General features: G+C 42.9%; 3 protein-coding genes across 5 annotated transcripts in view; 2 read left to right on the top strand and 1 right to left on the bottom strand.

Annotated features, from left to right (window-relative positions):
- Positions 1-7,446, top strand: part of LOC108613836 (uncharacterized) — an 11,746-nt gene extending 4,300 nt beyond the window's left edge. The window contains exons 2-7 of one of the 2 annotated variants that reach the window (XM_018007581.2): positions 3,051-3,118; positions 3,727-3,843; positions 3,904-4,354; positions 4,929-5,486; positions 5,558-5,753; positions 5,813-7,446. In XM_018007581.2, the coding sequence (XP_017863070.1) occupies positions 3,098-3,118; positions 3,727-3,843; positions 3,904-4,354; positions 4,929-5,486; positions 5,558-5,753; positions 5,813-5,843 (1,374 nt within the window). In that variant the 5' untranslated portion in view covers positions 3,051-3,097 and the 3' untranslated portion in view covers positions 5,844-7,446. Of the gene's footprint in view, positions 1-3,050; positions 3,119-3,437; positions 3,663-3,726; positions 3,844-3,903; positions 4,355-4,928; positions 5,487-5,557; positions 5,754-5,812 lie in introns of those variants that run through there. The other variant, XM_018007582.2, reaches the window with a different exon arrangement.
- On the bottom strand, positions 6,866-27,975 carry LOC108613831 (speract receptor). 2 transcript variants are annotated; one of them, XM_089468330.1, is made up of 16 exons: positions 27,909-27,975; positions 12,636-13,289; positions 12,260-12,569; positions 11,953-12,203; positions 11,764-11,835; positions 11,551-11,696; positions 11,331-11,490; positions 11,080-11,170; positions 10,508-10,695; positions 10,092-10,310; positions 9,928-10,032; positions 9,791-9,862; positions 9,526-9,700; positions 8,802-9,472; positions 8,094-8,743; positions 6,866-8,030 (listed from the first exon to the last, which is right to left on the bottom strand). In XM_089468330.1, exons 2-16 carry the CDS (start codon positions 13,050-13,052, stop codon positions 7,814-7,816), a joined length of 3,744 nt encoding a protein of 1,247 aa, XP_089324456.1. In that variant the 5' UTR covers positions 13,053-13,289; positions 27,909-27,975; the 3' UTR covers positions 6,866-7,813. The 2 variants fall into 2 exon arrangements, with proteins under 2 accessions (XP_089324456.1, XP_017863059.1); XM_018007570.2 differs by having other exon boundaries at positions 10,092-10,271.
- On the top strand, positions 21,627-22,666 carry LOC108613837 (lipoprotein lipase). Its single transcript, XM_018007584.2, has 3 exons — positions 21,627-21,708; positions 21,768-21,885; positions 21,941-22,666. Exons 1-3 carry the CDS (start codon positions 21,663-21,665, stop codon positions 22,629-22,631), a joined length of 855 nt encoding a protein of 284 aa, XP_017863073.1. The 5' UTR covers positions 21,627-21,662; the 3' UTR covers positions 22,632-22,666.

Genomic DNA, 27,975 nt, shown 5'->3' with positions numbered 1-27,975 from the left:
ACCCTTTGCCAATCAGTAAAGTGAAAAAGTTGGCACCAAACATAAGAAAAACGGGAAACACTGCAGATCTAGGGACTTAACAGAACTTTGAGATACCCTGAGATCTACCCTAGATACTCATAAAAAGTCTGAACACAAAATGGTGACAAAAGCAAGTCTACATTTTAATATAATAAATAACCGACAAGAATGTATATAGAATGTATATCACGCAGTTAATTACTTTACCATCCCATTGCCACGCCCCCACGGAGGCACATTTATATAGATATTCGTATATCGATATCCATACAAATGTCTATAGTATTGGTCCTATATAACTCTGAATATAGTTCAACTCGGTCTTCTTTTCGTGAGGGAATCATACTTCCTTAGCATTCTCCACGTTTACAGGGCATATAAAGGGGGCCAAATTGACTTCCCCTGTATAAATGCAGTGTACGTTGCCAAAAGTTCTTGCTTAATTGAAGCTGACCGTAAATTTGAATAGTATTTCCGTTGCACCTAAAGGTAGACATCACTTTTTATTATTGCCTCCATCTTTCGGTAGCCAAATGAATTCACTAGTTGCAATTATTGATTTTCTCCGTATACGAGAGAAATTAAGTGAAAATACAGCAAAATGTAATTGACTGAGTAATGTATATATGATAAAAGAAGACTGAGCTTTAGTTAAGTGTCCTGACTACAGGATACAACTCCTAAAGTAGTATTCGGATCTAATTCGATACTAGATCAATTATACATAACAGAGAATCTGGTGGCTGGATACTACACACCACATTCGAGTTACTAAATATTTAATACTAAATTTTAAGTACTACATACTAGATACTAGAGAGAGACTAAACATACTAGATACAAGATATTAGGTACTAATCACTGGATGCTAAGTGTTCGATATTATTCAGTAGTCTACCAATTACTAATTACTATAAAAGATAAAAATACCTAAATACTACACTAGATACTAGCACTAACCGTACAATGTATGGTTAGTGATACTAGAAACTAAATTCTGAATTTTAGATATGAAATACTAAATACTACATACGTGTATATTAGATAAAAATACCTGAATACCTCTGCGATTGAGTTAGTATTACATTTTGTCAATCATGTGTTCCTCCAAGTGCTCGACAAATACAGTCAAGCGAACTTCTGCACAGTTTCATTGAAAGCTCTTTGAGCAAATGCGATGTGAAATTTGACGAAATGTGAAGGTCCTAAAATTGTTTGGTCAATGGATGAGCGGAGGCATAAGCTGACAGACACACATGGAGCAACGCCCACCTGCACAAACGTGTACCAATTGAATTGAATGACGTTGGTATCGCTACAGCCACCCACAGAGCATTGGGTGTCGACTATTTTTAGCTGATGCCTATCTTCATCTGATGGGTACACTCCACTAGTCCATGTCGGCGATGGCCCAAAGAAGGTAACCAGCCATTTGTGTGATCAATTGCCTGCGATGGCACTATCAGAAGAGCTGGCTGCGACCATTAGCATACCCTGTACTTATGGCAAATGGGCTATACTGTATACTGATTTAGGTTAGTCGATTCCTCCGTTCATCCACGACTATGGAGAGCATAGTTCACAGCTCATAAGGACAGCTTAGACTACCCTTTCTTTCAAACCATCAACCCAATAAACGGGGGGTTTCATGGAACTTGATTTTACAGAAGGAGGTGTGGCAGAGCCCTTTGTCAGGATGACGAGCTTAGCCCCTTTTAAACATTCTGGGCATATTTGTCCGCCCCTCTATGTGTCTAGAGTTAGGCCTGGAATTATTTTGCAGGCCCTCTATATAGTATGCATTTAACCTATGCTTAGTTATGAAGCTATGATCAAAATGATCTCTAGCCCGAGTAATTTCTGGGGAGTATTAGTTGGTGAATCATTTGAATTTGCTAGTAAACTACAGAATTTCTTCGTCGGGCACTCCCGACTGCAGTTGTTAAACTTAATTGTGGCTTTTGTAGTGCGGCCTTCAGCAGGGTAATGTAAGAGGAGGGGAACGGGTAGCTGAAGGAAAGAGGGCTTGTTGGCTGTTGTTAAATGGCAGCTGTTACGACAAGAAACGTGCCACACGTGCTCTATCTTGGGCCATCTTTTTGTCAGTCAGTCAGTTAGTCAGTCAGTCAGTCAGTCGGTCCGTAAGATGACAGGATGCCAGGTAGGAAATATAACAAAGCTTCACTTACACTCATTGCGCTCACAAGTAATTTATGTAAATATGGTTAATTCTAAAAGCGCCTGCCAGGTGGGCTGAGCATAAAGTGTGCATACATGCTGGAATGGCTGCTTGGAGGGCTGGATGGGCTAAGCAGCGTCTGCTGTTTGCTACATAAGTCAAGGCTTGGCAGGCCAAGCAGCGTCGCGACTTTGTGGATTGGATTATGAGCTAGTCTCTGTTTTCAGTCACGGTCAAACACCCAGACACCTGTTGTAGCTCGGCCCTAATCCTTGTCTGCTTTGGAGGGCCACGAACATCGCGAACATCACGGAACAGTCAGTTGCTTATGCGACCCTTGGCATTCAGACTCAATTGTAGCACGCTGAACAGGCCCAGCTGCAATCCTCCGCCGATTCGGTTTGACTGCCTGTCTGACAGTATGTCTGTCCCACTAATGAGTTGCCTACGTCAAGGATTGTTTACTTCCGCGACGGATGCACTGTCTCTATTGTCTAGGCCACGAATGCCTGTTTGTTGGTGGAGGTAACTTTTGTGTTCTTCTCCTTGTGCTAGGCCAGCCTCGCCTTGGCTTTCGACTTGTGGAGCAGGAGGCAGGCAAACCGATGACAGTCGCAACAGCTGTCACTTATACTTCATACCTTTACCATGGGCAGCCACAAACAATACGCAACCATATGAACAACCGGCGGATTGCTGTGTGTGTGTGTGTGTTTATGTGTGTGGTTGCCATCGCACTTCCTGCACTTTCACTTTCATTTGCATATTGCATATTCGGTATTCCATATTGCATATTCTCCACGAACTTGTCAAATAAACAATTTTCTCTTTATTTTTATTCTACTTTAAGGCCTTGACCATTGAAGGAGGGTGCTCGCGACATTTAAATGAAGAATCATGGGGAATGGTATGAACAAGGTAAGAACTCATTATATATATATATATATATATATAAATATATATATATATATATATATATATATATATATATTGTCAAGAGTGAGTCGGGCCAGTGACAGCAATATGTATTATTGAAGAATCAATATCAATTGATAAAAGCGTTCATTCAACTTTTCGATAACTTTTCATTGGTAAAGGAAAATTAAAGAGGTTTTAAATATTTAAAATGCCCCCTTGGGCCTTGCCTTCATTATTATAAGTGGTTGGTTATTTTAAGGCCATGGATCAGAGTAGACATTGGTCCCATTTGTATGAGAGGTCAATTCCAATTTGTATTAAACAGAGAACTGGGTTTTCTCTAAATATATACTTTTCCTGCGTACCTAGAGAGTCGACCCTGAGATAGCCATCAAGGCCAGTTGCCTGTAGCAACAGCAAATAACAAACAAACAGACTCGTATTTTCAAATATACAAATCTCACTGTATGTATCAAGTATTAATGCTGTAGACAATACTATATTTTGAATCAGAATTATCAAGATGGATTGGCATATGGGAAATGTAACCAAATGTTTTCATTAACTAACTGCGGACTATTAAAAGAGCTTTTCCTTTATTTGGCCAGGTCTTGCCGGGACTATATGTGGGCAACTACCGCGACTCCAAAGACTATCAGCAGCTGGAGAAGTTCAAAATTACTCACATAATAGCCATACATGACAGTCCCAGGCGCCTCTTGCCGGTATGTCCATCCACTCCCTTAGAAGGTGTCTGGAACTAATGCCCTCTTATCTCCATTTAGGACAAGCACTATCTGTGTGTGATGGCTTCTGATACTCCAGATCAAAATTTGTCGCAGTACTTTTCCGTGTGCAACGACTTCATTCACGCAGCCCGGCTAAGGGAGGGCAACGTGCTGATCCACTGTCTGGCTGGGATGTCGCGCTCCGTAACTGTTGCGGTCGCCTACATTATGACCGCCACGCACTTGAACTGGAAGGAGGCTTTGAAGGTGGTGCGCGCTGGTCGCGCAGTCGCCAATCCCAATACGGGCTTTCAAAATCAGCTGCAGGAGTTCGAGCAGTTCAAACTATCGGAGGAGCGTCGGCGTCTGAGGGAGCGCTTTCCGTCGTCGGCGCTGGAGCAACTAGATCGGGTGAAGTGCAGCGTCGCCCTGGACAGCTACCAAGAGCTGCTGCAGAACAGAGACATATGCGAGGGCAACTGCTCTCGCGGTGAAAAGTGTCCCACAGGTGCGGTCAATCCCATTTACACAATTGGGGGTCTTGCTTTTGGCGGTCAGGAGGGCTCTCGCGCCTCACTTGGGCGGAACGTGGCCTACACTCTAAGGTTCGTCGTTGACAAATGGAAGAAGAGAACCTTTAATCAGACGCGCAGCTCTGATACCTCCGTGTATGAGTTCGAGAGCGAGCTCGAGACTGAGTCCGAGAAAAACTTGGACGACTCGAACGACGAATCCAGCTCCAGCTCTGGCGAGGAGCTTATGCCCAATGTCATCTACTACAATGCAGACGTAAATGCTGGACGCTTTGTCAACAACCTGGACGAGGAGGCTGAGGAAGATGAACGTCACGGCTCCTGTACTGCGCACATGAAAAGGCTGGCTAAGAAGTTTGAGGCTGACCAAAAAGCTGCCGCACCCGTAAAACCAAAAGCCCGTGCTCCGGGCAAGCGGTTGCCTAAAAAATCAAAGACCAAGCGCTAATCTTTCGATATTAGAAGTCTAGACTAGCTAAATAAATATTCGACCAACCTTTTGTAACTCAAGTTATGCACTTTGTATTTTGTATTTGTTGTTTTTATTAGGCGTTTGTAACATGGACCCCACCAAAGGACTTTTCCGTCGTCGTCCGTCGAGTGCCTCCAGCACGCAATCGAGGGTGCGCGCCCAGTCCTCTAATGCCAACACCAACAGCAACTCATCGTCAAGCTCCTTGGGCGTCAGCAGCGCTGCCGGAGGCCTTGTCGTCGTAGCCCAGTCGTGTCCCACGTCGCCAAAGCGCTCGCCTCTGCAGCGTCGCTCCGTTGGCAACGAGCGCATCCCCGAGGACGAGATCGCCCAGCAACCAGTTACCTCCAGCGAAGCTGCCGAGTACGCAGCAGCCATTGAGGATGCTCGCCGCGAGCAGCGTCAGCAGCAGCTTCAACTCCAGCGGTCTCCGTCACGCCAGAGCTACAAGTCAGGCGGGCGAGTCAACTCCATAAGTGGAGCAGGGCGCGTGAGCAGCGCGGGCAGTCAAAGGGAGAAGCCGGAAGCTGAGGACAGCAATGGCAGTGCCGCGCATCTGCAGCGCAGCGCCAGCACGGTCAGCGGCTTTGGCGTGCGTCCCCGCAGCAGTCCGGCGGGTCTGCATGCCTACACGGGTAAGCAGATCGTTCAAATCATCATCGGGCTGATGAGTTGTTAATATATACATAATATATATTATTTGTAGGCTCGGTGCCGTCATCTGTGCACGGATCGCGGGTCGATCTTCGCGAGGTTGACAAGGGCTCGGCTATCTACTTGGGTTGTTCAGCGCCGCGTGCTTCAACGTTATCGATAACATCGTCCCGTGGTTCATCGGGCGGTTCGGCACCGCCCTCTCCATGCCATACCCCTCCCTCCAGCCCACGGCATGGTGTCAGAAGGTAAGATAAACAGAAATCATGTCGATAACCAAGTAATCCCCCTCTCCTCTGCCCCACAGATCGACTAGCTTGGCAAAAAAGTCCAGGTGAAGCCGGCTACTCTCATCAAGCTCCGCTCTCGAATATTTGTATACAGCAGAACCTGCCCACACGTTTGTAATCTATTTGCGCGCTAACTTCAGCGAAACCTATTGAGGATCACTTCCTACGATTATCACTTAGACTCAGGTCTACAAGGGATGAACGCCGATCTCTTGCCGTTTTTTCACACATCTACATCTGTAGGTGCCCCTATACCTTTTTGTAGGCTTAATAATGCGACTAATTCGGAAGCAGCCTTAATTTTGCACAATTAAAGTATTAGATATTTACTATGCTCCTTATGAACCTCACCAGATGTTAAGCAATCCAAGATGTTAGTCTTACGTTTTATGTTGTGTGAGTTGAAGGGAGCCGAGGCTCGTATTACATTGACCTTTCATTCATGGCGCTCTAGTCTAATTAATCAGAATGAAGGTAAAATCTAACATGCTCTCTCTATCAGATTTTGGTGAGGTACTTTATAGGGTTCATCTATCGTCCATGAAATATTAGCAAGCTATTGGAAACTTGAAAATCGCTTAAGCTTAGAATTGTTGATATATATTTAGCAGCATTCGTCAATTGAGTGCAAATCGAAATAATCAAAACTTGTAGCAGGAGGAAACCTTACATATTTGTAAAATTGTTGACACTATTTTTTAAGAGAGGCATTTAAAAAATATATGTAAAAATATATATTTGCGAATTAACGTTATATGTATAATTATATTTATAAAGAAACTTGAAAACAGTGCTCCAAGCGAAGAGGTGGGCACTGGTCCATTTGCTAGTTTTGTACCGAGTCGAAATGCTCCTGGCAGTCGAACAATAATCGAGACATACATTATTATACAATATAAACATATTTATATATATTGCATATACATATACATATACATATACAGATTTGCAAAACTTTAAATGCATATTTTGAGTAGATTTGTTGTTGCAAGCATTTTGATAGGAAAACCAAAAAAGCCCGATTATATATATATACAAATACGACTCATGTCTAGGATGAATCGCAGATATTGTTATTTAGTAACTTGTTGAATTGTGTTTTATTAAAACCACCAAAAACAGAGCACACGCATACAATACATTTGTGACATTGAACACAACAAATTACAAAATTAAATGTTACGCGTTGAAGTGCGCTTTAAAGCTTGTGGCTTATCAACTTAATGAAAGGAAACAAACTTAAGGTACACAAATACATAGAATTACATATATATATAAATATAAACCTAGCTAAATTAAGTTCAAACAAAAGCAATCAAATTGAAATTGAAATTCCCTATTAGAGTTTATGTATTGTATTTATATATATGTATGTACATATATAAAATACATACTTATTTACAAGCAATTCGAAACTTTTGCAAGCTGGCTTTCGCAAGACTTTAGAGTTAAAAGAGAGGGGAGAATTATATGTTAAGGACGTTCCGAGAAAAATGCACAAATTGGTTTTAAACTCAAATGTAAAACACGTTAAGTTTGAATAAATTACATATACTACTATAAAACTACACGCAATATAAATATAACAATAGAAAGTGTGTCTTCAAGACAACAAGAAATTCCAAATAAAAACACAAATTATGAAAAAACGGCTGCCAAATCTTCACCTATATAAGCGTACTAATTACTACTACTACTACTACTAATTATTCTTTTCAATCTAAATCTAAGCTACTGTCTAAACTATTGTATTCATGTTGTATACAACGACTAGATTTGTAATCACTCTCACAATATGCTGATACTATTACACACACATATATAGCAAAGAACTACGCCGAGCTAGTTCGGCTTGAGATATGGGATTGGCTCGTAATAGAGAATATATATATTCAATTACATACGTATGTAGGGGCCTTATGCACCCTCTAACAACACTTAAAGCAACTGACAAGAGCTGAACACCACTATAATGCTTCTCATAATCTTAAATTTTGCTAAATGAGCTTCATTCTAATCTAAACCTCGACATGATTTAAGAGCAGAGGCGTATTGACCGTCGGATAGGAGAAAGGCCTTTTCTTTTGCTGCTGCTGCTGCTGCTCCTGCTCCTGCGTTTCGAGGTGTTCGATACTTTGGCAGGATAGCGTCGACTCCTCCTGGCGTGAGTGTGTGGAGCCGCCGGATGAGCGCCGCAAGCCAGTGTAGGAGTCCACCTCCAATAGGGCTTCGTCACTGAAAAGAGGAAGAACCTGATTAATTACGCTCCGTCATAATGAAGCTAAAATCAAAGCAAACCTATGATAACGATGATGCTCCAGCATATTGCCAGCTGCGAAGCGCAGCTTCTTTGGAGACTCGAGACTAGAGGATCGAGTAAGCGAGTTCCGTGGAAGGCTTTTCTGCTTCAAAGAGGACCGTATGCCGCATTCATTGGCCTGCTCCTGGGCTTGTTTGATGGTGCCTTGGATGAACTTGTTCAGCGCTCGCGAGCCACGCCGCTGGGATCGCTCATAGGTGCGACGCACGCGCGCCTCTTCGTCCTCACCCATCAGCCAGTAGGTGCGCTGCTCGCCCTTACCTTTCATTGAGATTATGCCGCGCTCTTGGTAATGATAGCCACCCAATCGGTCCAGCAGCTGCCGGCACTGCCAGCTGCAGTGGATTTTCAGCGGCACTCCGCTTGACTCCATGCGCGACGCCGTGTTGACCGTGTCCCCAAACAGGCAATATCGGGGCATCTTAAGGCCCACAACACCTGCGCATACGGGACCTGAGTGTATGCCGATGCGAAGTAGTAGCCGATTGGTGGGCCGATGACGAATCTTGAATTCAGACACGGCGCTGAGCAGGTGCAAAGACATTGTGGCGATCTCTGCGGCATGCAGATCACCGTTGCGCAAAGGCAGCCCAGATACGACCATATAGGCATCGCCGATGGTTTCCACCTGTTTCGAAGAATGAAGCCTTTAAATATTTAACATTCCTTTATGCAAGGAAACTCACTTTGTACACATCGTAATATCCAATGATGGAGTCGAAGCAGGTGTACAGATCATTGAGGAAGTCCACCACCTGAAGGGGCGAGCTCTCCGCCGACATGGCCGTGAACCCGACAATATCGCTGAAATAGATGGTTACTTGTTCATAGTGCTCGGGGTCCACTTTGTGGCCCTTCTTCAGCTGGTCGGCCACGCAGCGTGGCAACATCTCATGTAACAGGGCATCAGTCTTTTTCTTTTCTTCTTGCAGCTGATCCGTGCGATCGTCCACGAGCGCCTCCAAATTGTTGGCGTACTTTTCCATCATAGCCATCATATTGTCAAAGATGTTCGGTCTCATTCCCTTGCGTAGGGGCCTTAGTTTGGTGCGTATGGCCTTAAACTCCGGTCGATCCTCGGGCCGCTCGGCCCAGCACTCCCGTAAGCACTCGCTGACGCAATCGAAGGCGGTTTCGAGGGGCTGCAGCGATGGGCGGTAGGGATGGAGTTGATCCTGTGGCTGCATGACTTTCTGCAAGCACTGCATAGGCGTCAAACCCGTCTCCCCGAACGGGCCTCGCCGCACATGCATCTCGTACAGCAATATAGCAAACGAATACGCATCTCCGCGCTGTGTGCCCATAACCATCGATGAGGGCCCCTGCCTTAAAAGTTCTGGCGCTCGATAGAGCAGCTCTGTAAGAAATCCGTAACTATATCAACTGTAACAATTAAGGCAAAAGACTCACTGAGGCACTTAGCCGACATATGTTGCATGTCCGTGGAGCTGTCTTCGATGCCCTGCTTGAAAGCAAACAAGCCAAAGTCCGTCAACTTGACCACCCATCGCGAGTCTACGAGGCAGTTGGACGTGCACAGCGACCCGTGGAAGCGAATGGGCGACTCGTGCAAGTAGATGACGCCCTGCGGAAGTCAGAATGCTGGGGTCAGATACGAACACAAGAATCAGCGGGAGGAGATGCCATTAGTATAATGTTACACAGCAGCACTCACGCGTATAATGTCCGCCACCATGGAGGCAATGAACATGTTGTCCAATTTGACGTCCTCGTTCTCCAGTATATCCTATAAATATGAAGGGTGGTTAGTCTGGGCTGTCGCCATAGATTCAGCAGCAGCAGATGACTGACCTTAAGACTGCCACGAGTGCAATATTCGCTGATGATGCAGATGTTGGGGGGTTCCGTGCAGGCACCGATAAAAGCGCAAATATTGTCATGACGTGCGTCCCTCAGCTATTTGCGAATGTGAATGAAATTAGGACTGCCATAGCTTTGGAGATTCATTTGCTTACAAGCTTCAATTCCTTCTTCATTTCCCGAGTGATGTCCACACTCTTCTTGCGAACCTTCTTGATTGAATAGAGCTGGCCCTTGTACAGTCCGATGGGCGTGAAGATAGTCGTATAGCGAAAGTCGGCGTCGGGGTTGGAGCTCAGGCTCACCTGGCTGGTGCGGATAAGGGGATGGGTTGACTGCGGAGGAAGACGACGTGGCAATTGATTTATGAGATTCTGTCAAACATGAAATACCAGAATATCGCTTAAACACTGAGTGCCATCGAAATGAGAAAATACACGGACAATATATAAATTTGTGCAAACATATTTAGCTAAAATAAGGCAATAAGAATAATATTAAACTGCTCAAAAAGCTCTAATCTTCTAAATATATGTCATGTACCTTAATTAGGTAGCCAATCACAACTTACTCGTGTAGCCTTTTGGGTTTGCTGTTCGCGCTCATTGTCGTGAACCTGAACCTCGCGAAAGTCAATTTTCCAGAGGAGGCTGTCCAACTCCTGTTCGTACCTCCAGTTGCGATAAAGAACTAACGAGACAACGCCCAACAACAGAAGAGCGCCGCCAGCGATGCCCGCCGATATTTCGCCAGTATAATCTAAAATTTAGAAATGAAAATAAATAAGCTTGCTTGAGTTGATATTTTGCAACTAGGAGATATTCTGAGCCCAATGAAGAGCTGATATTTCAATCATTATACGCTGATTACTGCGTGGTTAACGCACCGAATACGCATGTATTGCAGAATGGGCAATTCTCTGGGAACTCAATTATTTAAAAAATCCTCTTCTAGTTGGCCTTTCTTGATAATGATCTAATATGGAAAGAAAGACAGACAGGGAAGGAAGGACAACAGACGGGACAGAGAAACATAGATATAAAGAGTCTATTGTATATTCTGAATTCGAATTGTTAATGGGTTCAGTTCATAGAAACGAGGGATTAGGAAATGTAAGGATGATTTGAAATGTAAGTAACTTACTGACGCACTTCTCGCCACCGAAACCACAACGCGGAGCAGCCGCAGGCCGCAAACCACCAACCCAATCGATGCTGCGATACAAGTTCAAGTCCTGTAGAGTTATAAATGAAGTATTATTAGCCTTAGAGAAGGACCAGTGTTTTAATGGGTCTTTGCTATGCCAAAAGCGCTTACCTGCTCCTGGACGGCAAGTGTGAAAGGGCAATGTTTCTTTTTATAAAAAATACCACCAAGGATGTAGGATTACTTACCGGCAAAGCCTCACTGGTTCTGTTACTAGTCTTATGGCTGAAGGTGCCTACGGGAAGGAGACCCAGAGCCGTCTGGTTGCGGCTGTTGCGGAATGCTCCTCTCGCTAATACTGTGTAGTTGCCAGCAGCGTCTCCATTTTCATCTATGTACACATGATAGCTGTGCATCGTGCGCAAAGAGGGTCAGTGGAAATTCTGTCTCGCTTGCTGGGATACTCACCCCATGGCGCTCAGATAGCGCGAGCCTTTGATAGCCGACACAATAAGACTGCCGTTCCTAGGTCTGCCACCGGACTTTAAGACGGACATCAATGCATTAGCGTAGAGATGAACGGCATCATAGAGATAGGCTGCCTCAGCGCTTATCTTGGGGTGAATTGCAATAATAGTTTGTGAACGGGCATGGAGATAACAGAGGAGGACTCGGACTAACCTGCTTCGCGCCACCGAAGAGACCCAATGGGTTGGGGAAATTGAATGGCGGTCGCTCCATGTATTTGTTAACCTTCACAGAGCACGCAAAAAACACGACAAAAACAAATGTTTGATAGTGGGGAGGGAAAAGGCAGTATTATTAGGAAAGGGTGTACCGCATTAACCAGGGCGTGCCCGGTGAACATACCTCATTGGCGAATGTGGCGAAGGAAACAGGCGCTGTGGGAACAATCCCGAGATAGGACTGAAACGCCTGCGCCGCCAACGGCTCCACTTTCTCCATCAGAAGGCCTCGCAGATACTTTTCTGGCTTGACTGGGTCATACTGCTCAATATCGATGCCAACCACAAAATAGTCTCCACGAGAAAGTAGACCTCTCTGCTGCAGGCTGACCATGAGACCCACGTGCTCATAGTAGTGTCCAAGAACTAGGTAAACTACGAACAAAGTGCATCAGGACATCCTATTACAATCTACGTATGCCAATACTTACTACGAGTATTCGCATGGGTTTCCTCCACCAGCTTATCAAACGGATTGGCCATAAAGCCGTGATGGTAAATCGTGCTCCACGTACGAATATCCCGCACAACTACACCTGCGCCGCTGAGTGTAGCGAGTATGGTCTCCGCCACGGGCTGGTACTGACTGCTGGTATCGTCCAGGTACAGGAAACTCACCTGTGTCCAGTTGAAGGCCAACAGCAGAGCCACCACGGATTTCGAGATCTGCGTGTCCGGAGGTCGGGTCCTTGCAAACGTCGGAAAATCCAGCTTGTTCGACGGATCTCTATGTGTGCAGTACTGTCATTATTCGGGTGGGAATTGTTAATAGTTAAGAGACATTGTGAGCTATAGATTGGCACCTACATAAGATATCATTGGCAGATTAAAGGCAGCTGCCATGCGCCCCTCGTGAACGCAAGTCTCCTGTGGTCCAATATAAGCAGCCACCTGCTGCGTCCACAATGCCGCCGTTTGTCGTATGCTGGCGACCTCGTCCCCATAGGTCTCCGCTACAACGAACTCGAGCGAGTGGCCCAGGTCACCCAATTTCCCGGCGTTGATCTGCTCCACCGCGAGCGATATAGCACCCGAAATCGTGATGCCTGGCCGCTGGTAGTCCAGGTTTCCCGGTCGACGTTGGGAGCCCGTAAGATAACCCAAGGTAAAGACCTCCCCATAGCAACCGGGGCACTGGTATACGCAGAGCAGGAGGAAAAGCAGCCCGGAGTAGCGTAGAAGGTATTGACTGCTCGGAGGGAAAGCAATACGGGTACAACTCATCACGTGCCACGAGGGTTGCGTAGGGCGTCAGGCAGTTCTTTGAGAAAGTAGTCGCTTCGTTTAATTTAATTGCACTTGGATGGCAGTAGCTCCTCTGCTGGCAGTGCTACGATAAGTCAAGGCTCTTTGGCGGGTCGCACCATTTTTGTTGAATTCACAGCTGCGGCAACAGCTCCGTTGCCCTCTAGTTGTAACGACATTCACTCGATGGCCGTCCCACTCCTCCTACCCGTATTTCTGTGGACGAGATTAACACACTTCATACGCTTATCCTGTTTCTTCTTATTTAATATTGCTTCTAAGGTAAAATACATGAGCTGCACATTTTGTGGCCGTCACGTTGAGTGTTAATGAAGTTATAATTATTTTATTAAGATCTCTATTGAATCATCAGTCTGCCTACTCTCCCGAGGGTGCGATATTTAACAAAATAAGCCTATGGTCTACAAAGTCTCCAATAATTCTATGCTTAGACATACATACATATATAGTAAATAACACACACGCGCATACACACTTACACATAAGCACACGCACTGCTAACTGCGCAGCTTACGTATCGTCTGCCCTTGGTCAAACTTTCAGAGCGTACTAATGGCATTAATATTTTCGTGTTTACCAAAGCACAGTCTACAGTGTTATTATACCATAATTTGGAGGAAAGGGGCATGGTATCAATCACAGTAAATCAACCTAAGCTTAAAAAACGACTTAAAATTATGAATACTGATTGATATTGAGTAAATACGATGAGCTATCGATAATGCGTATGGCATACACTAACCAAACAACATAACCATATGGCTGCTTACAAGATTGCTGCCTTGTGGGGGATTGGCTCAATCGAGTTGACACTTTGTACGTTGACAAATAAATACATATAAATGCTCTTTAAAGTTGATTAAGAAATTCCATTCACAAGAAAAGTAAATGAGCAATTAATTTCCCACATGCCCAGCCCAAGCGTAGTTGCCGGGCTCTGGGATCTCTTAGTTGTTTTTTTATACCCTGAACCCATTGAAAATGGGAAATCAGGGTATAATGGTTTTGTTAAAAGTAACAGGCAGAAGGAGGCGTGCAGACCCCACAAAGTATATATATTCTTGATCAGAGCGACGAGCTGAGTCGATTTGGCCTTGTCCGTCTGTCCGTCCGTCCGTCCGTCTGTATATATTAACGCGTCGATCTCAGAAAAATTTTTTTTCCTACGTCCGTGTATATCATGCGCATTTCGAATTTTTCTCCAGAAATCGAATTTGGATTTTTTTTTTTGTAATTTACCCCTCACCACTATATCCACCCCTTCACCAACATATTTGTAAAAGGAGTATTTCAAATACTGTAACTGTACTGTGCCAAAGCACATGACACGCACTTTAATGTTATGAATCTGAAAGATTCATGAGCGTAGTCAATCAAAAAGAAAAGTTATTCAGCAATTAAATTAAGCCCACACTGCAGCCAATGCGTGTTCATGCTTGCGTGCCCGTGTTTTTCGGTGTGTGTGTGTGTTTATTGTGTAAGCAGAAAGACGCGAAGAGTTATTGTGAAATATCAATTCTTCGAAGGGTTCAGGGGATTTCGTAGTCGAGCAGTCTTGACTAGAGCTTTCTTACTTGTTTATATACCCTTGAAAATGGGAAATCAGGGTATAATGGTTTTGTGAAAAGTATGTAACAGGCAGAAGGAGTCATCGCAGACCCCATAAAGTATATATATTCTTGATCAGGACGACGAGCTGAGTCGATATAGCCCTGTCCGTCTGTCCGTCCGTCCGCCCGTCCGTATGAGCAAAAGGATCTCAGAAGATACAAGAGCTAGAGAGCTGAAATTTGGCATGAATACTCGTGTATACCATAGGCAGTACAAGTTTGCTTTATTTTTTCGATAACTCATCCGATAACTTTTTTATCGAGAATAATCGAAAAATCGACATTGTTTTTTCAGCCTAATTTGAACCCTTTTAGACCTGGAGACTTCAAATTTTCGTTGTATATAAAGTTAAAGTTAATGGATATAAAGATTTTGTAATTTACAGATTTTGGATACCACGCCCCATTCGCCCCCAATTTGTAAAAAACGCATTTCAAGTACTAGAGACTTGTGCTTTGGAATGTACACACATTTTACCCATATGATTACGTTCTGAAAGTTTCATTAAGATTGTATGTCTACAAAAGAAATTATTCAACAAATAAATTCATTTAATGTTGCCCACACTGCAGCGCCGCCCAAGCGCAGTTGCTGCTTACTTCGCAGAGCGTGTGCTTATAAGTGCATGTGTATGTATGTGTGCATAAAAGAAGTCCAGAATGATTAGAATATCAGCTTGGAGGGTTCAGGGTATCTCCCACTCTTTACACTCTTACACGAAAGTGAAATGAGTAAATTGTGTAACGTCCGTCTTGCTATCCATCCGTTTGTTCGTCTGTCCTTCTGTCCGTGTGAACGAAATTTTCGTGAACTGTATTAAAGTATTTGAAACATATACTGGAGTATTTTCGAATTGTGGCATGGACAATGCATTTTGCGGTATGCCTGCATTGACTAACAAACATCAAAAATATATGTTGAATACATCGACACCTATTGGGGGCGTGGCAAATCGGGTAAAACTGTTTCCTCTACAGTTTTAACCCTCTAAGCCCCAAGCGAGCCTCTAGGCACTTATTTTATTTTTAATTTTTAAAAAATAACTAAGAGCTTTTAGTTAATTTAAAAAACGTAGGACTGTTAAAATTACTTGCCAAATTGCCATAAAAAAGTTTTAAAGCTCTCAGACACTTTAAATTATACTTTTCATAAACAAATGTTCACATCACATAAAATTTCGCGCCAAAAATTTCAGCTGCTGCATATTGTCTTTTGAAGTGTTGATAAAAGCGAATTTATAAAACCTATTGAACTCAATATTTTTTTCGTGAAAGGTAGGATAATTTAATTTACAAATGAAGTTTAAATGGTGCGAATATGTTGAAATTGAGCTTAGTAGCATCGTAAAAGTGATAAGAGCCTTGAGGCACTCTTGGGGCTTAACGGCAAAATTTGTTGTCAGCAGCTATTCCACAACTGCTTGCACTTCTTGTATGATTTGTGTGTGGTTTTTATTTATTGTTGAAAATTATTAATAGAGATTGAAAAATAGCTTCAAGAGGGCACTATAAATGGTCTGATGAATGAACAACTCCTGGAGTTGCTCGAATCAGTACCTTCGGATGTGGACATGTCGAGTATATGAAGTGACAAAGAGGATGAAAACCTGGAAGAGTTTCTAAAGACTGTATTCGAAGATGCGTCTACGGTACCCTTAATGTGCAGTACTTTTGAAAGCATTGACAATAATGTGCAGAACTATGAGCCTTCTCGAAAATCTCCTAATAGGCCTCAATCACCATTGCCAGTTATTGAAGTAGCAACACGTGTATCTTTACCGTCTTCTGGTGGCTTATTTAGGCTTAGTAAGAAAATCATTACTTTTATTTGTAGTCCAACTCATTAATTTGTTATGAGTAGATATCGAGTAAATTAAAAAGGAAGTTATATGGCACAACAATCAAAGATATTGCACATTAACAATATATATTTTCAAGGCGACTCTTCGTTGGCATCCTAAATTAACTCATCTGAAAACTCCGCATCAACTATTTTTTTTTTTTTAAAGCTAGAGACTTGAAATTTAGAACACATTCTTGTGTATATCTCCGCCCATTAGGGGCATGTCAAATCCCAAAATGCAGAAATTTATATTAGATGAAGAGCTAGAACGCTGAAATTTTGAATGTAGATTCGTGTTGACCACCCAAGACGAAAAAGCTCCAACAGTTTAAGAGCTAAAAGCTTCACATCCAATTCCAAATTTTGCAGTTACGTTATTTTCAGCTCGTTCCAAGATCTGATCAAAAATTATATATCTACGCCCAAATCGGAGAAAAAGGACAGTATTAGAGCTAAACTTAGCTACTAAATTGCTAATGGGATGTGAATGAGTATTCTGCAGATTAACATTGGTTTAATTGGTTTATTGGTTTAACATAAGCCCCACATTACTCTTGGTTCGTTTAAAGAATAATTCTGTTTACTCGCACACTGGAAGCGGGATATACCTACCGATTGGGTGTTCCAAATGAGGGCTAACGGGACGAGAATGTGTAATCTGCAGTTGGCAATACCCAACTTGTTTTGTTTCTTTGCTCTTGTATTTGATGGACTTTATCAGACCGTCAGGGATACAGAAATGAAATTAGATAAGATAGACGGACATTATTAATGTGAATATTGTATTAAATATTAAGTTAAAAGTGTTGCAGTTGCCCATTCGAATTCCACTGGCATCATTAGAGCTAATAAAAGTGACCCCAGTGTAGGTTTGATTTTTATACCCCGAACCCCTTTAAAATGGGAGCTGAGTCGATATAGCCCTGTCCGTCTGTCCGTCCGTCCAGCCGCATTAGCAAACCGATCTCAGGAGGTATAAGAGCTAGAGAGCTAAAATGCATGCATACTCGTGTATACCATAGGCAGTACAAGTTTATCTTATTTTTATACCCTGAACCCATTGAAAATGGGAAATCAGGGTATAATGGTTTTGTGAAAAAGTATGTAACGGGCAGAAGGAGGCGTGGCAGACCCCACAAAGTATATATATTCTTGATCAGCGTGACGAGCTGAGTCGATATAGCCCTGTCCGTCTGTCCGTCCGTCCGTCCGTATGAGTGCGTCGATCTCAGAAGTTATAAGAGCTAGAGAGCTGAAATTTGGCATGCATACTCGTGTGTACCATACGCAGTACGAGTTTGCTTTATTTTTTCGATAAATCGTCCGATAACTTTTTTATCGAGAATAATCGAAAAATCGACTATGTTTTTTCAGCCTAATTTGAACATTTTTTTTAGACCTGGAGACTTCACTTGCGTTGCATATAAAGTTAATGGATACAAAGATTTTGTAATTTACAGATTTTCGATACCACGCCCCTCGCCCACAATTTGTAAAAAACATATTTGGAATAGCTTTGAAATGTATACACATTTTAACCATATAATCACGCTCTGAAAGTTTCATAAAGATAGTCTTACTACAAGAGAAATTATTCAACTAATAAATTCTTATAATATTTCCCACACTGCAGCGCAACCCAAGCGCAGTCGCTGCTTACTGCGCAGTCAGCAGAGCGCGTGTGTGTGGTGGAGTGTGTATGCATGTGTGCATAAAAGAAGTGCAGAATGAGTAGAATATCAGCTTAGAGCGGTCAGGGTATCTCCCAGTCGAGCAGTCTTGGCTGGAGCCTTCTTACTTGTTGTGATATGGTTTTGTTCCCATTAAACTGAGAGCTGGTATTTGCTTGGATAAGTTTCCCATATATGTAGCTCCCACATATCTTAAACACTAATTGATTGATGGAAACGATTAAATTACTGCTTCCACTTGTGTGGGCATGGAGCATAAATTGCCAACTCGAACTCCCTCACGCCTCATCAATCGTCTCTCCAACATCCCTCACAACTTCGGGGGCATAAAAAATGATTTCTTGTTACCACTGAAAAAGACAATGTGGAATCGATGATGGTAACTCAAACCCGCAAAATTTCTATGTTTGGGGTTTTCTTAGTCGGGAACTTTTCTGATTGTTTTCTTCATAAGCTCTTTCCCACTTTTGTTTGGCTTTTTGTTTTGCGACTTTTCTGTGGGGTGGCTTACGCTGCGTATGTGCGATATTTGCAAAGCCATTCCATTGCCTGCAGCTATCGCAGTTCTCAGAGTAATTTATTATATTGAATCGCTTTCAAACACTTCAAGGTTTGCACAAGCGGGGTATTTGATCACCCTTTAGTTCCCGTTCCTGCAGCTCTGATTGGCTGCATCCGCCCATAGCAAGTGTAACACGTCCCTCGCTTGGCTTATTACAATTCCGCATTATCACATCACAATTACCTACACAAGCCCCACACAAGGGTCTTAGTCTGGTATCACGTTCTTTCACATCCCGTTTTACGCATTCCGCGCATTCTGCGCATCATATTTGAGTAATGGAATTCGTTTGACGCCATCTACTAAGTAGATGCCAAATGCATTCACACGTCGACTTGGGCACATTTCGAGTTAAATAAATAGCAAAATTAACCACGTTTAAAAGATAATGAATCACTCGTACATAAAAGTAACGTCTGCTAACTGTTTTATGTCTAGACAAGATAATTTTATGAATACCATATTAATTTAACTTTTGAAAAAGAAAAGCAGGACCTTTGCTGTCGGGCGTTACCCATTGCTGAATACTCATTCACTACTCAAACGTTTTAACGAATTGACACGCCGAATCCGTATATATATACATGTAGATTATTTTTGTTCAATCAAATCAAATCCACAGTAATTCAGCAGTTTTGAGTTTCTAGCTCCATGTATACGATACAGTTTTACCCGATTATCTACATCCCAATGGGAGTAGATAGACGCCATATCTTTTTAGTTTATGTTGTCCTCGCGAACGTACATACATAGAAGAAATAATGAGATCATAATAGTTACGCTTCTCAAGTTTGTATGGAATGGAGAAATCTCCAGGTCTTGTGGCATTCAAGTTGGAAATAAATAAGAATTTTTCAGTCAGACGTTTTTGAAAATTTCGACTGCATAACCGTTATTCAGGGTCAAAATGCTATCAGCTTCAACAATTTTTAAAGACATTTATGCTGCTTTAAGAAAAAACTAGTAAGAAAGCTCTAGTCAAGACTGCTCGACTACGAAATCCCCTGAACCCTTCTAAGAATTGATATTTTAAATAATTATTCGCGTCTCTCTGCTTATACACAACGAATAACATAGGGATGCAAGCATAAACACGCATTGGCTGCAGTGTGGGCTTACTATGGGAACTTAATTGTTTAATAACTTTTTTGTCTCCAAGAAACTTGTAAATCGTGTAGTTTCTAGTATTTAAAATACGCATTTTACAAATATGTGGGTGAGGGGGTGGATACAGGGGTGGGGGCTAAATTACAACAAAAATCTAAAGTACATAAAGTACATATAAGTCTACACTTACAGTTCGGACCTAGGAAAAACAAGTCAGAATGCTCCAATCGAGACTGCTCGACTAGGAGATACCCTGAACCCTCTAAGCTGATATTCTGCTCATTCTGCACTTCTTTTATGCACACGCACGTATAATCACGCACTCTGCTAACTGCGCAGTAAGCAGTACGACTAGATGTTGAGTCAATTTAACTTCTACATAGATAAATAAGAACATATATCATAGAATCATTTCCACAGAAGTGTTTCATTATATATGGATCCTTCTGCTTTACATATACATACATAGATATATACACTACCTTGTAGTAAAATTACTTATTTGCAAATACTCAATATTTACAGTTGAAAGATAAACGCTTAGCCGATGGCATGACAGAAAGACCTGTTTAATAAAAGCGTATGCAACAGGTAGAGTGGATGTGCCCAAGTTCGTTTTACTTGACGTTTATACGAGTATGAATATTGACTCTATTGTTATTTGGTAATAGCTCATCCTATATGATATTGATTGATGCTTTGATTTCCTTTTTAACATAGCATGAATACAATGACAGATAAACATAAACATAGACATTGGCAAACAAGTATCTAAATCGTTTTTCCATAAGAAAGTTGATCTAAGCTCACACACCGCACAGTATGTTGGGTTGGGTCGCAGAGTCCAGAGTATTCCGTCCGTCTGGACCACTCTTTCGCCATATATGATGCGAGTAGGAAGATAATCCCTCGCCAAACGCTGTACTCAGCGTTACGACTGGTTATAAATGGGTCGGTATTATTTAATAACAGACGCTAGTCCATAAATCCAGCGTGTGCCTCAAGCGCTTGACGTGTTCACTGAGCCGGCACGAAGAGCTTGGAGCGCTTGGAGCTTAGTTAGTAAATGGATGCCGGATCCATGGCGTTTGGTTAATTGTTGCCGCGTGCACTTGACAGGCAATTTCGCAAGCAATTTATCTGCTCCGTTAACGCTGGCTCGAGTGCACAGCCAACACTTTGTTCTCAAACTGCCGGATTATTGGAGTCTATGAGCGACAAATGAATTTTTAAGCACACACAGCTTAGTTGTGGAGCCTAATAAAGACAACTGCCCATCAAACGGGGTCGATATCTTGTATAGGCCATGTGGGAGTGTCAGTAGCTGTGCAATGTCTGTCTGGCTGACAGCAATGCATGCAATGCCAGAAGTAGCAGCGCCTCTACCCTTGCCAGGTGCGGGACCACCTCGAGCTGTCAGCTATTAACGAGTAAACTGCTTTACGGTCAAGTAGCTGAGCGGACAAGTGGCGGCTGAGTTCGACAGGGTATGAACTTGATCTGTCAAGCAATTAAATGCAATTTGTTTGCAGCTATCCGATTAATTCGACTTGGCTGCAACAAGACTCATAAATTACTGTCGCCACTATGCCAGAGAGCAGGCTTTAATGTATCGTATACGGACTGGAATCATTCCGAAGGTATTTTGATTATTCGCGCTTATCGATATTCTAATCTAATCAGCATTTGCTATCTGTAATCAATAATGCTCGGTACCTTGCCAAGGGCTGGATTTAGGCTTCAGTTGAGTGGAAAATGCTGTTCATTGAGGTACTGCTTGGCTGCCTTCTTCTGGCTGCGGGTAAGTAAAGCAACTGCAGGAGTGCAACAGACCAATTCTGGCAACAATTTATTTTGCAGTTGATGCAGCTCCAGAATATCTGCTCTACACACGTCGCAATGGAAGCACGCCTCAACGTGTTAGGCCAGAGGTGGAGTCGCTACTGCGCTCTTCGTTCTATGCCTTGGATCCAATTGTGTGAGTCATCCGAATCTAATCAATAATCCCATCTGACTGTCCACTCCGGCTACAGAGTCTACATACCTCGCATCCCCGGCGAAGGCGCTGAGCACTTGAAACTCATTGCGGCCCTGCTCGAGCGGGAGCCTTGCAATGTCTTCGCTGTGCACCCGGACGAGCAGCAAAGCAACTCAGAGATTGTGGACAGTGTGAGTGGCTTGTTGATCATGCTGCACTGCCAGTTTAATGTTCCGCTCAAGCAGCAGCAGCTGGTGGGTTTTGGGGCGGGTGCGCACTTGGCTGGCTCCGTAGCTTATCTCGTGCAGCGGCAGCTCGGCGACCCTTTGCCACACATCACAGCACTCGATCCACCTGACGCCATAGATGCACTAGAGCATAAGCTGTCGACTCAGGACGCCGTACACGTGGAGGTGATTCACACCAATGGCCAGGGACTGGGCACGATGGCGCGATTGGGCGATGTGGACTACTATCCAAATGGTGGGCAGCAGCAACCCGGCTGCAAGGAGGCGGCAGACCCTGACTCCTGCTCGCACGAGCGAGCCCTCGAGTTAGCCGCCGAGATGTGGTCACCGGTGAACAACCTGCTTTGCGCCCACTGCGTGTCGGAGGAGCAACTGAGTGCCAGCAGCTGCCGCTGGACCATGCTTCGCATGGGCGAAGGTGCCTCGGGCATTTATTATCTAGAGACACGAAGTAGCGCCCCTTTTGGAAAGGGCGCCTTCCACATCTCCTTCTTGTAGGGCACATCACAATAAAGAGCACCCCATAGTATAAATGAGTGAACGACTTCCTTGGTCATTAATCACAGGCTCCAGGCGCTCTATTGCCAGCCAGCCAGTTCGCACCATTTGTGCCGATGGGTGTCAAGCGCCCAACGCATTCATTACTTCAAAATCAATTTTAGAGCCTGTGGCTCAAAGTTTGATGTACGTGACGCACATATTGCGTATACGCCCCGTTCGTCGTCATTGTCTGTGTGTATCTCTCAAAAAGTTGTCAGCTTCATCTTTGTTCAAAGCTCGACAGCGTTTCGAATTTTTCTTTGTAGATAATGGTACATAGATTACTGCTAACAAAGTGAGCCTAATGAGCAGTTCCATACTTGAATGGACGACTTTGAATTCCTTTTAAGTTAAATTTGTTTCGACTTGAGCCGAGTTGTAAATTTATTGACTTCGAAGTCAACTAATAGACGTCGAGTTTCTGTTTTATTCTGTCATCGTTTTTGGTTACATTTACTGTGAAAGATTACTGACTGCACAGTCGGTCGCACCCAAGTGCAATATCTTTACGTATTGTTGCCGTCATAGTGCATTTTTACGATACATTAGGATGGCATTCCATTGTGCTGCTATGTCTCGAGTCATTCCTGAAAGGGGTCGACTGCTTGGAATGAGCAAGCGGGCGCGACTCGTCCTTTGTCCTTGCACAGCAAGCAAATGCCAACCGGCACGCCCACAGTGTCGGCCCCTGCGTGCGTGTCAGCTGAAAGTCAAACTTAAGCTAAACTGTCACAAATTGCCTTTAAATTGCACTGCACATGAGTTTATCTCCACGGGTCGGGATGTCTCAGCCGGCGGAAACGGGCCAAGGGCGAAGTGTTTTATAGCAGAGTCAATTTGCAGAAATACCTGACATCATTTCATAAACCCGGAAAACTTTGCGATTACTAAGTATTTACGATAGACAGATAGTAAAACGTTAGTCGGTCGCCATTTCGGACAATAAATAATAAATGTCTTTAAGTAAAGGTCTACAGTCGATACTCGATGATCGATAAGCGACGGTCATTATTGTTATCTGTTAAGACCCTTTACAACATTAAGTTAGAAAATTATATCTACATGCATCCCAAGTGCTAGAGTCCCAAAAATTTTCGTTATTCTTTAATTTAATGGATATTTTATGCACATAAATTTGGTCGTTTTTAATACTGGGTTCAAATCTTACTACGTTCTTGAAATCGCAGTTCAATTGTATATTTTCATTTTTATTTAACTGAGAAATATTCCAACATAATATATATTATGTTCTGAACATTTAATATCCCTTTGAATCATCTAGTAGATTTGGGTCTCTCAAGTATTTAGCTCAATCTAAAAGCACTCCTGGAACCATTTACAGTTTTATTTTATTTTTTATTGTATCTCAATATTTTATTTGTATCTCAGTTAGAGATTAGTCTCATTATTATAACTCAGCGTGAAAATGGAGGTTAGAAGACGGCGTGGCAGCCCTGTGGAATATATTGTATACAGTAAGCGTTCAAGGAACCGTCGTCATAGCCCAATGACGCTATAACCTTATAAATTTGCTCATATAAGTCTGCCTGTCCGCCTGTGCGAATGTAACTGAATGTGCAGTGGGGATCTACTATAGATTGAAAACTATATAAATTATTTTATAATATTTTACGAAGTTTATGACTGGAATTTGAGCATTTGCCTCCTACAGAAACTCCGGTTGACTTGTTTATGGCTCGTTTCATAGTACATTATTAATTTGATATGCCGAAAGGTAGAAATGAAATAAACCGTTAATTGCGATTTTCGTAGCGTTTGCTCTGAGCGCCGCAGAGCACAATAAAATTCATCGACATCCATTGCCCTCACACATAGATACATATTACATACATGTGTGAGTGTGCGCACATGTGGATGGTTGTGTGAAGGCATAGTTAAGGACTTAAAGCTGAAACTGAATCGGGCCAAGCAGGCATTAAACACACAGCGAGGTGCTCGACTGAGTGTTAGCCGAAGGCTTAACGTCTTTATTTGACTATTCGGCGTCAGTTGGCCTTAAAGTCTCCGTTTAGTTAGAGGTTCGTAAAACAGAAGTACCCCCACACACAGACCACAGCACGATGAGCCAATCAGTGCTCGTTGGGTGGGCCATTAGATGCCGCAGCTCTAACCCCCACACGGAATCTGAATCCCTGGTAATTTCTGCCGTTTCGCCCATTGTTTTATTTTTTTTTGTTTTGCCGCACCATAAATATTGCCATTTCACACAGACGCACACTTGAACCGCACTGCTTCCACCGAGGAGCGATTCTTCAGCTTTGCTTTTGTAATGTTAATTAGCGCTGAAACTCAACCTCTGAGTGATAGGAATAGAAATTCGGCCGACCAATGAAGTCATTTAGCAACCTCTCTATTAAGTTTCCAGTCCACAGATGTGATGCCAAATTCGCATTTATTAATTTCTCTCATTTAGCGCAGATATAAACATAAATAACATTAACTATAGCGAATATTTTAGATGGTATAATGGAATTGAATTACTATTTAAATACCCTAAACACTAAGAGAATCCGTGTCTATCTGTCTGTCGTCTGTCCGTCAATCAATCTTTTTCGTTTGCCCATATATGTATAAAGCTATATATCTGTTCTAGGATCTATTATTATTCCCACAGAGGCGAGAATCGAAGAAAATAACATTTAAGATGTAACTTTAACTTACTATTTACACGCTGACAATTCTCGTCGGAGATTAAATTTTATTAAAAGGTATTGACGTTGCTTTTCACATATTTGCGTTGATTCATTTTGAATGAAATTTAATTATGGATTAATATTGTTTTCCATGGAAACGACATGATTTATCTGTAAGCAGGCGGCAATTAACAGGTTCTCACACCTGTATTGCTTAGTCGGGTGTGTGCCTTATCGCCTGTGCACGAATTACTTTTATGGTTATGTTAATTCGCTGTCAACATTTTTATGGGATGTTACTTAAACAGCCGCCGACTCATGTACGCACCTGCACCCCACTTTCTTCACTAAAACTGGGCCACTCTTGTTGCTTGTTGCCGACATATGTTTACTTCTAATGGGCGGGGCCAAGGGCAGTGCAACGTTTGTTGACTCGGCGACTTCGACATGTTGTACATACACTGGCCACATGCAACGCGCCACAAACTATACACCACATGCCACATGACACATGCTACAGGCCACAGGCCACAACAAGAGGGCTTCAGATAGTGTCCGGGCCTGTTTTGCATTTAGCAAGTGATAAGGGGCCATGTGACTGATTGAAAATCCATCTACATACGGAATTTAATTAAACGTACATGCGACCACGTCACCGCGCACCGATAACAGGTGCTCCACTCGTGGGTGGCTTGGTTGGAGCTGCGGGTGCCTCAGAAAGCAATTTGCGGGTAATTTGCGGACAGTTTTTATGCTGCTCACGCGTGAGCATGCAAAACCGCTTAATCGGCATAATCTCTTAACCCACATTCTCTAATCAGCATTATTAATTTATAAAGGCATTGGAATTTATTTAAATTTAATGTCTAAGACGTGATAAGGATATGACAGTAACGTCTGCCGCTCATCGAGTGCGCCACAAACTTTCCATGCCATCTGTCGGGTGGCTCGCTTTGGCTAACGGCCATCGCCATCCATCATATTCGCAAAGCTCTGATAACAAAAACAACAGCAATGCACAACATAACAGCACAGCTGCCAATAAATGTGTGTACCGTTGACTGTGGTCAGTGACAGGGACGTCGACGTTGACGTTGACGCTGACAACGACTTTGCGTCGATAGCGATGACGCTGAATGCAAAACGCACGCTTGCATATTGCGAGCAACAACACAAGCGAAACGGGTCTGACAGCGGCCTCCCTCGCACTGCTCTGCGCCTCGCCCACCCACCTCCCGCTCGCACATTCTGTGCTCACATTTTAAGGCACGCTGTCAGTCGCATATGCTTATGGCGCTGACGTCGCAGCCGACGTCGCTGCCCGCGTCACTACATAGGCATGCCCCGCCGCCACGCGCCTTTTGCTATTGAGACTGACTCATTTTGGGGCTCACGCAAAAATCATTAAAAGTGAACAAAAAAAAAAAAAAATAAATAAATAAATTAATTGCATTGTAAGAGCTTTGTTTTTGCTGTTCAGCTGTTTACTCTGCAGCAGCAGCAACTGTTGACATTGTTATTGTTGTGCTTATGACGCTTATCAATTATTTTCTCGTTGCATGCGAAATTTATGTAAATTAAATGCGAGTGCGGTGTTGTTTGCTACGTGCAATTGCATAATTGTCAATGGGAAACTTGGATGGGGGGCTTGGAATGTTCAGAGGACAAAGATAACGACAGCTAATTGAGTTTGGCTTTAGCCAATTGGCATACATTTAAAGATTTAGGCAAATTGCATATCTATATATATATGTCTATGGCTGAATGTGTGTTTATGGAGTAGCATATGTGCCTACTCAGACATGCGTACGCACGCAGCAGTACACTCACGCAGGGACATCTTACTAACGGTACTTGAAATGGGCCATAAAACATGGCAGCTAAGTTAATTGTAAACTTTTCCTATTCATTTTATGCACATGTCCGCCCACATATTCGCATACTTACGTACAAATACAACATATACATACATGTATACACATACATATTTACATATATTTATGTATGTTTGCTTGCAGTTATTGTTGCTGTTGTTCTGTTGTTTAACAAATTTTGTCACGTTGTGAAGTCGCAAAGCAAAGCAAAGCAACGCGATTTCGTCAAAAATTGCACGCACTAAACGTACGCATAAAATTAAAAACTAGATATTCTCATTTTCATTATTATTTGCAGCGAAACACTTTGAGATGGTGCGATAATTAATTGGTGCCACATTTTTACACTTCGGGCGGGCAGGTAGAGAAAAGATCTGTGCACTGCCACCAATCGTTTTATAAACACATTTTCCATTACACCTCGATCATTGCGCAGACAGCAAATATAAAAGAAAACAGATTACGCTTTTGGCTAATTTACTGACACCTGTTGCCAAAAGAAACGAACCGCCAATATTTGCGACAGATGTTGAGCATGCAAAAGAGATTGGAGATTCGCTCGAATCTGGCAAATGATGGTGAAATTATTTCAATTAAACAACCATTTCACGCGCGAGCTGATTTTTGTGTGTAAAATTCAAACATGTAACAGTTTGTTACCCATGAATTTGGGGCTTTGACATTTGCTGCAATTGCGAAACACTTACACGCACTCCACACACCCGACAATTCCAACCGTCAAATTCGCACTGAATAGAGCGGCACATTCTAATG

Source organism: Drosophila arizonae, chromosome 4 (assembly GCF_054131065.1).
Source record: "Drosophila arizonae isolate 15081-1271.41 chromosome 4, UAZ_ARI_1.0, whole genome shotgun sequence".
NCBI lineage: Eukaryota > Metazoa > Arthropoda > Insecta > Diptera > Drosophilidae > Drosophila > Drosophila arizonae.
The sequence above is the reverse complement of the archived record's forward strand: the minus strand, read 5'-3'. Positions and strand labels throughout refer to the sequence as shown.

Bases quoted from the DNA above. Each gene is read 5' to 3' on its own strand.
- LOC108613831 (XM_089468330.1), bottom strand. From the start codon at position 13,052: ATGAGTTGTACCCGTATTGCTTTCCCTCCGAGCAGTCAATACCTTCTA. The intron at 10,696-11,079 runs GTAAGTTACTTA...TCTAAATTTTAG, and splicing joins CGGTGGCGAGAAGTGCGTCA to ATTATACTGGCGAAATATCG. The intron at 10,311-10,507 runs GTAAGTTGTGAT...CATGTTTGACAG, and splicing joins AAACCCAAAAGGCTACACGA to AATCTCATAAATCAATTGCC.
- LOC108613837 (XM_018007584.2), top strand. From the start codon at position 21,663: ATGCTGTTCATTGAGGTACTGCTTGGCTGCCTTCTTCTGGCTGCGG. The intron at 21,709-21,767 runs GTAAGTAAAGCA...TTTATTTTGCAG, and splicing joins CTGCCTTCTTCTGGCTGCGG to TTGATGCAGCTCCAGAATAT. The intron at 21,886-21,940 runs GTGAGTCATCCG...CTCCGGCTACAG, and splicing joins TATGCCTTGGATCCAATTGT to AGTCTACATACCTCGCATCC.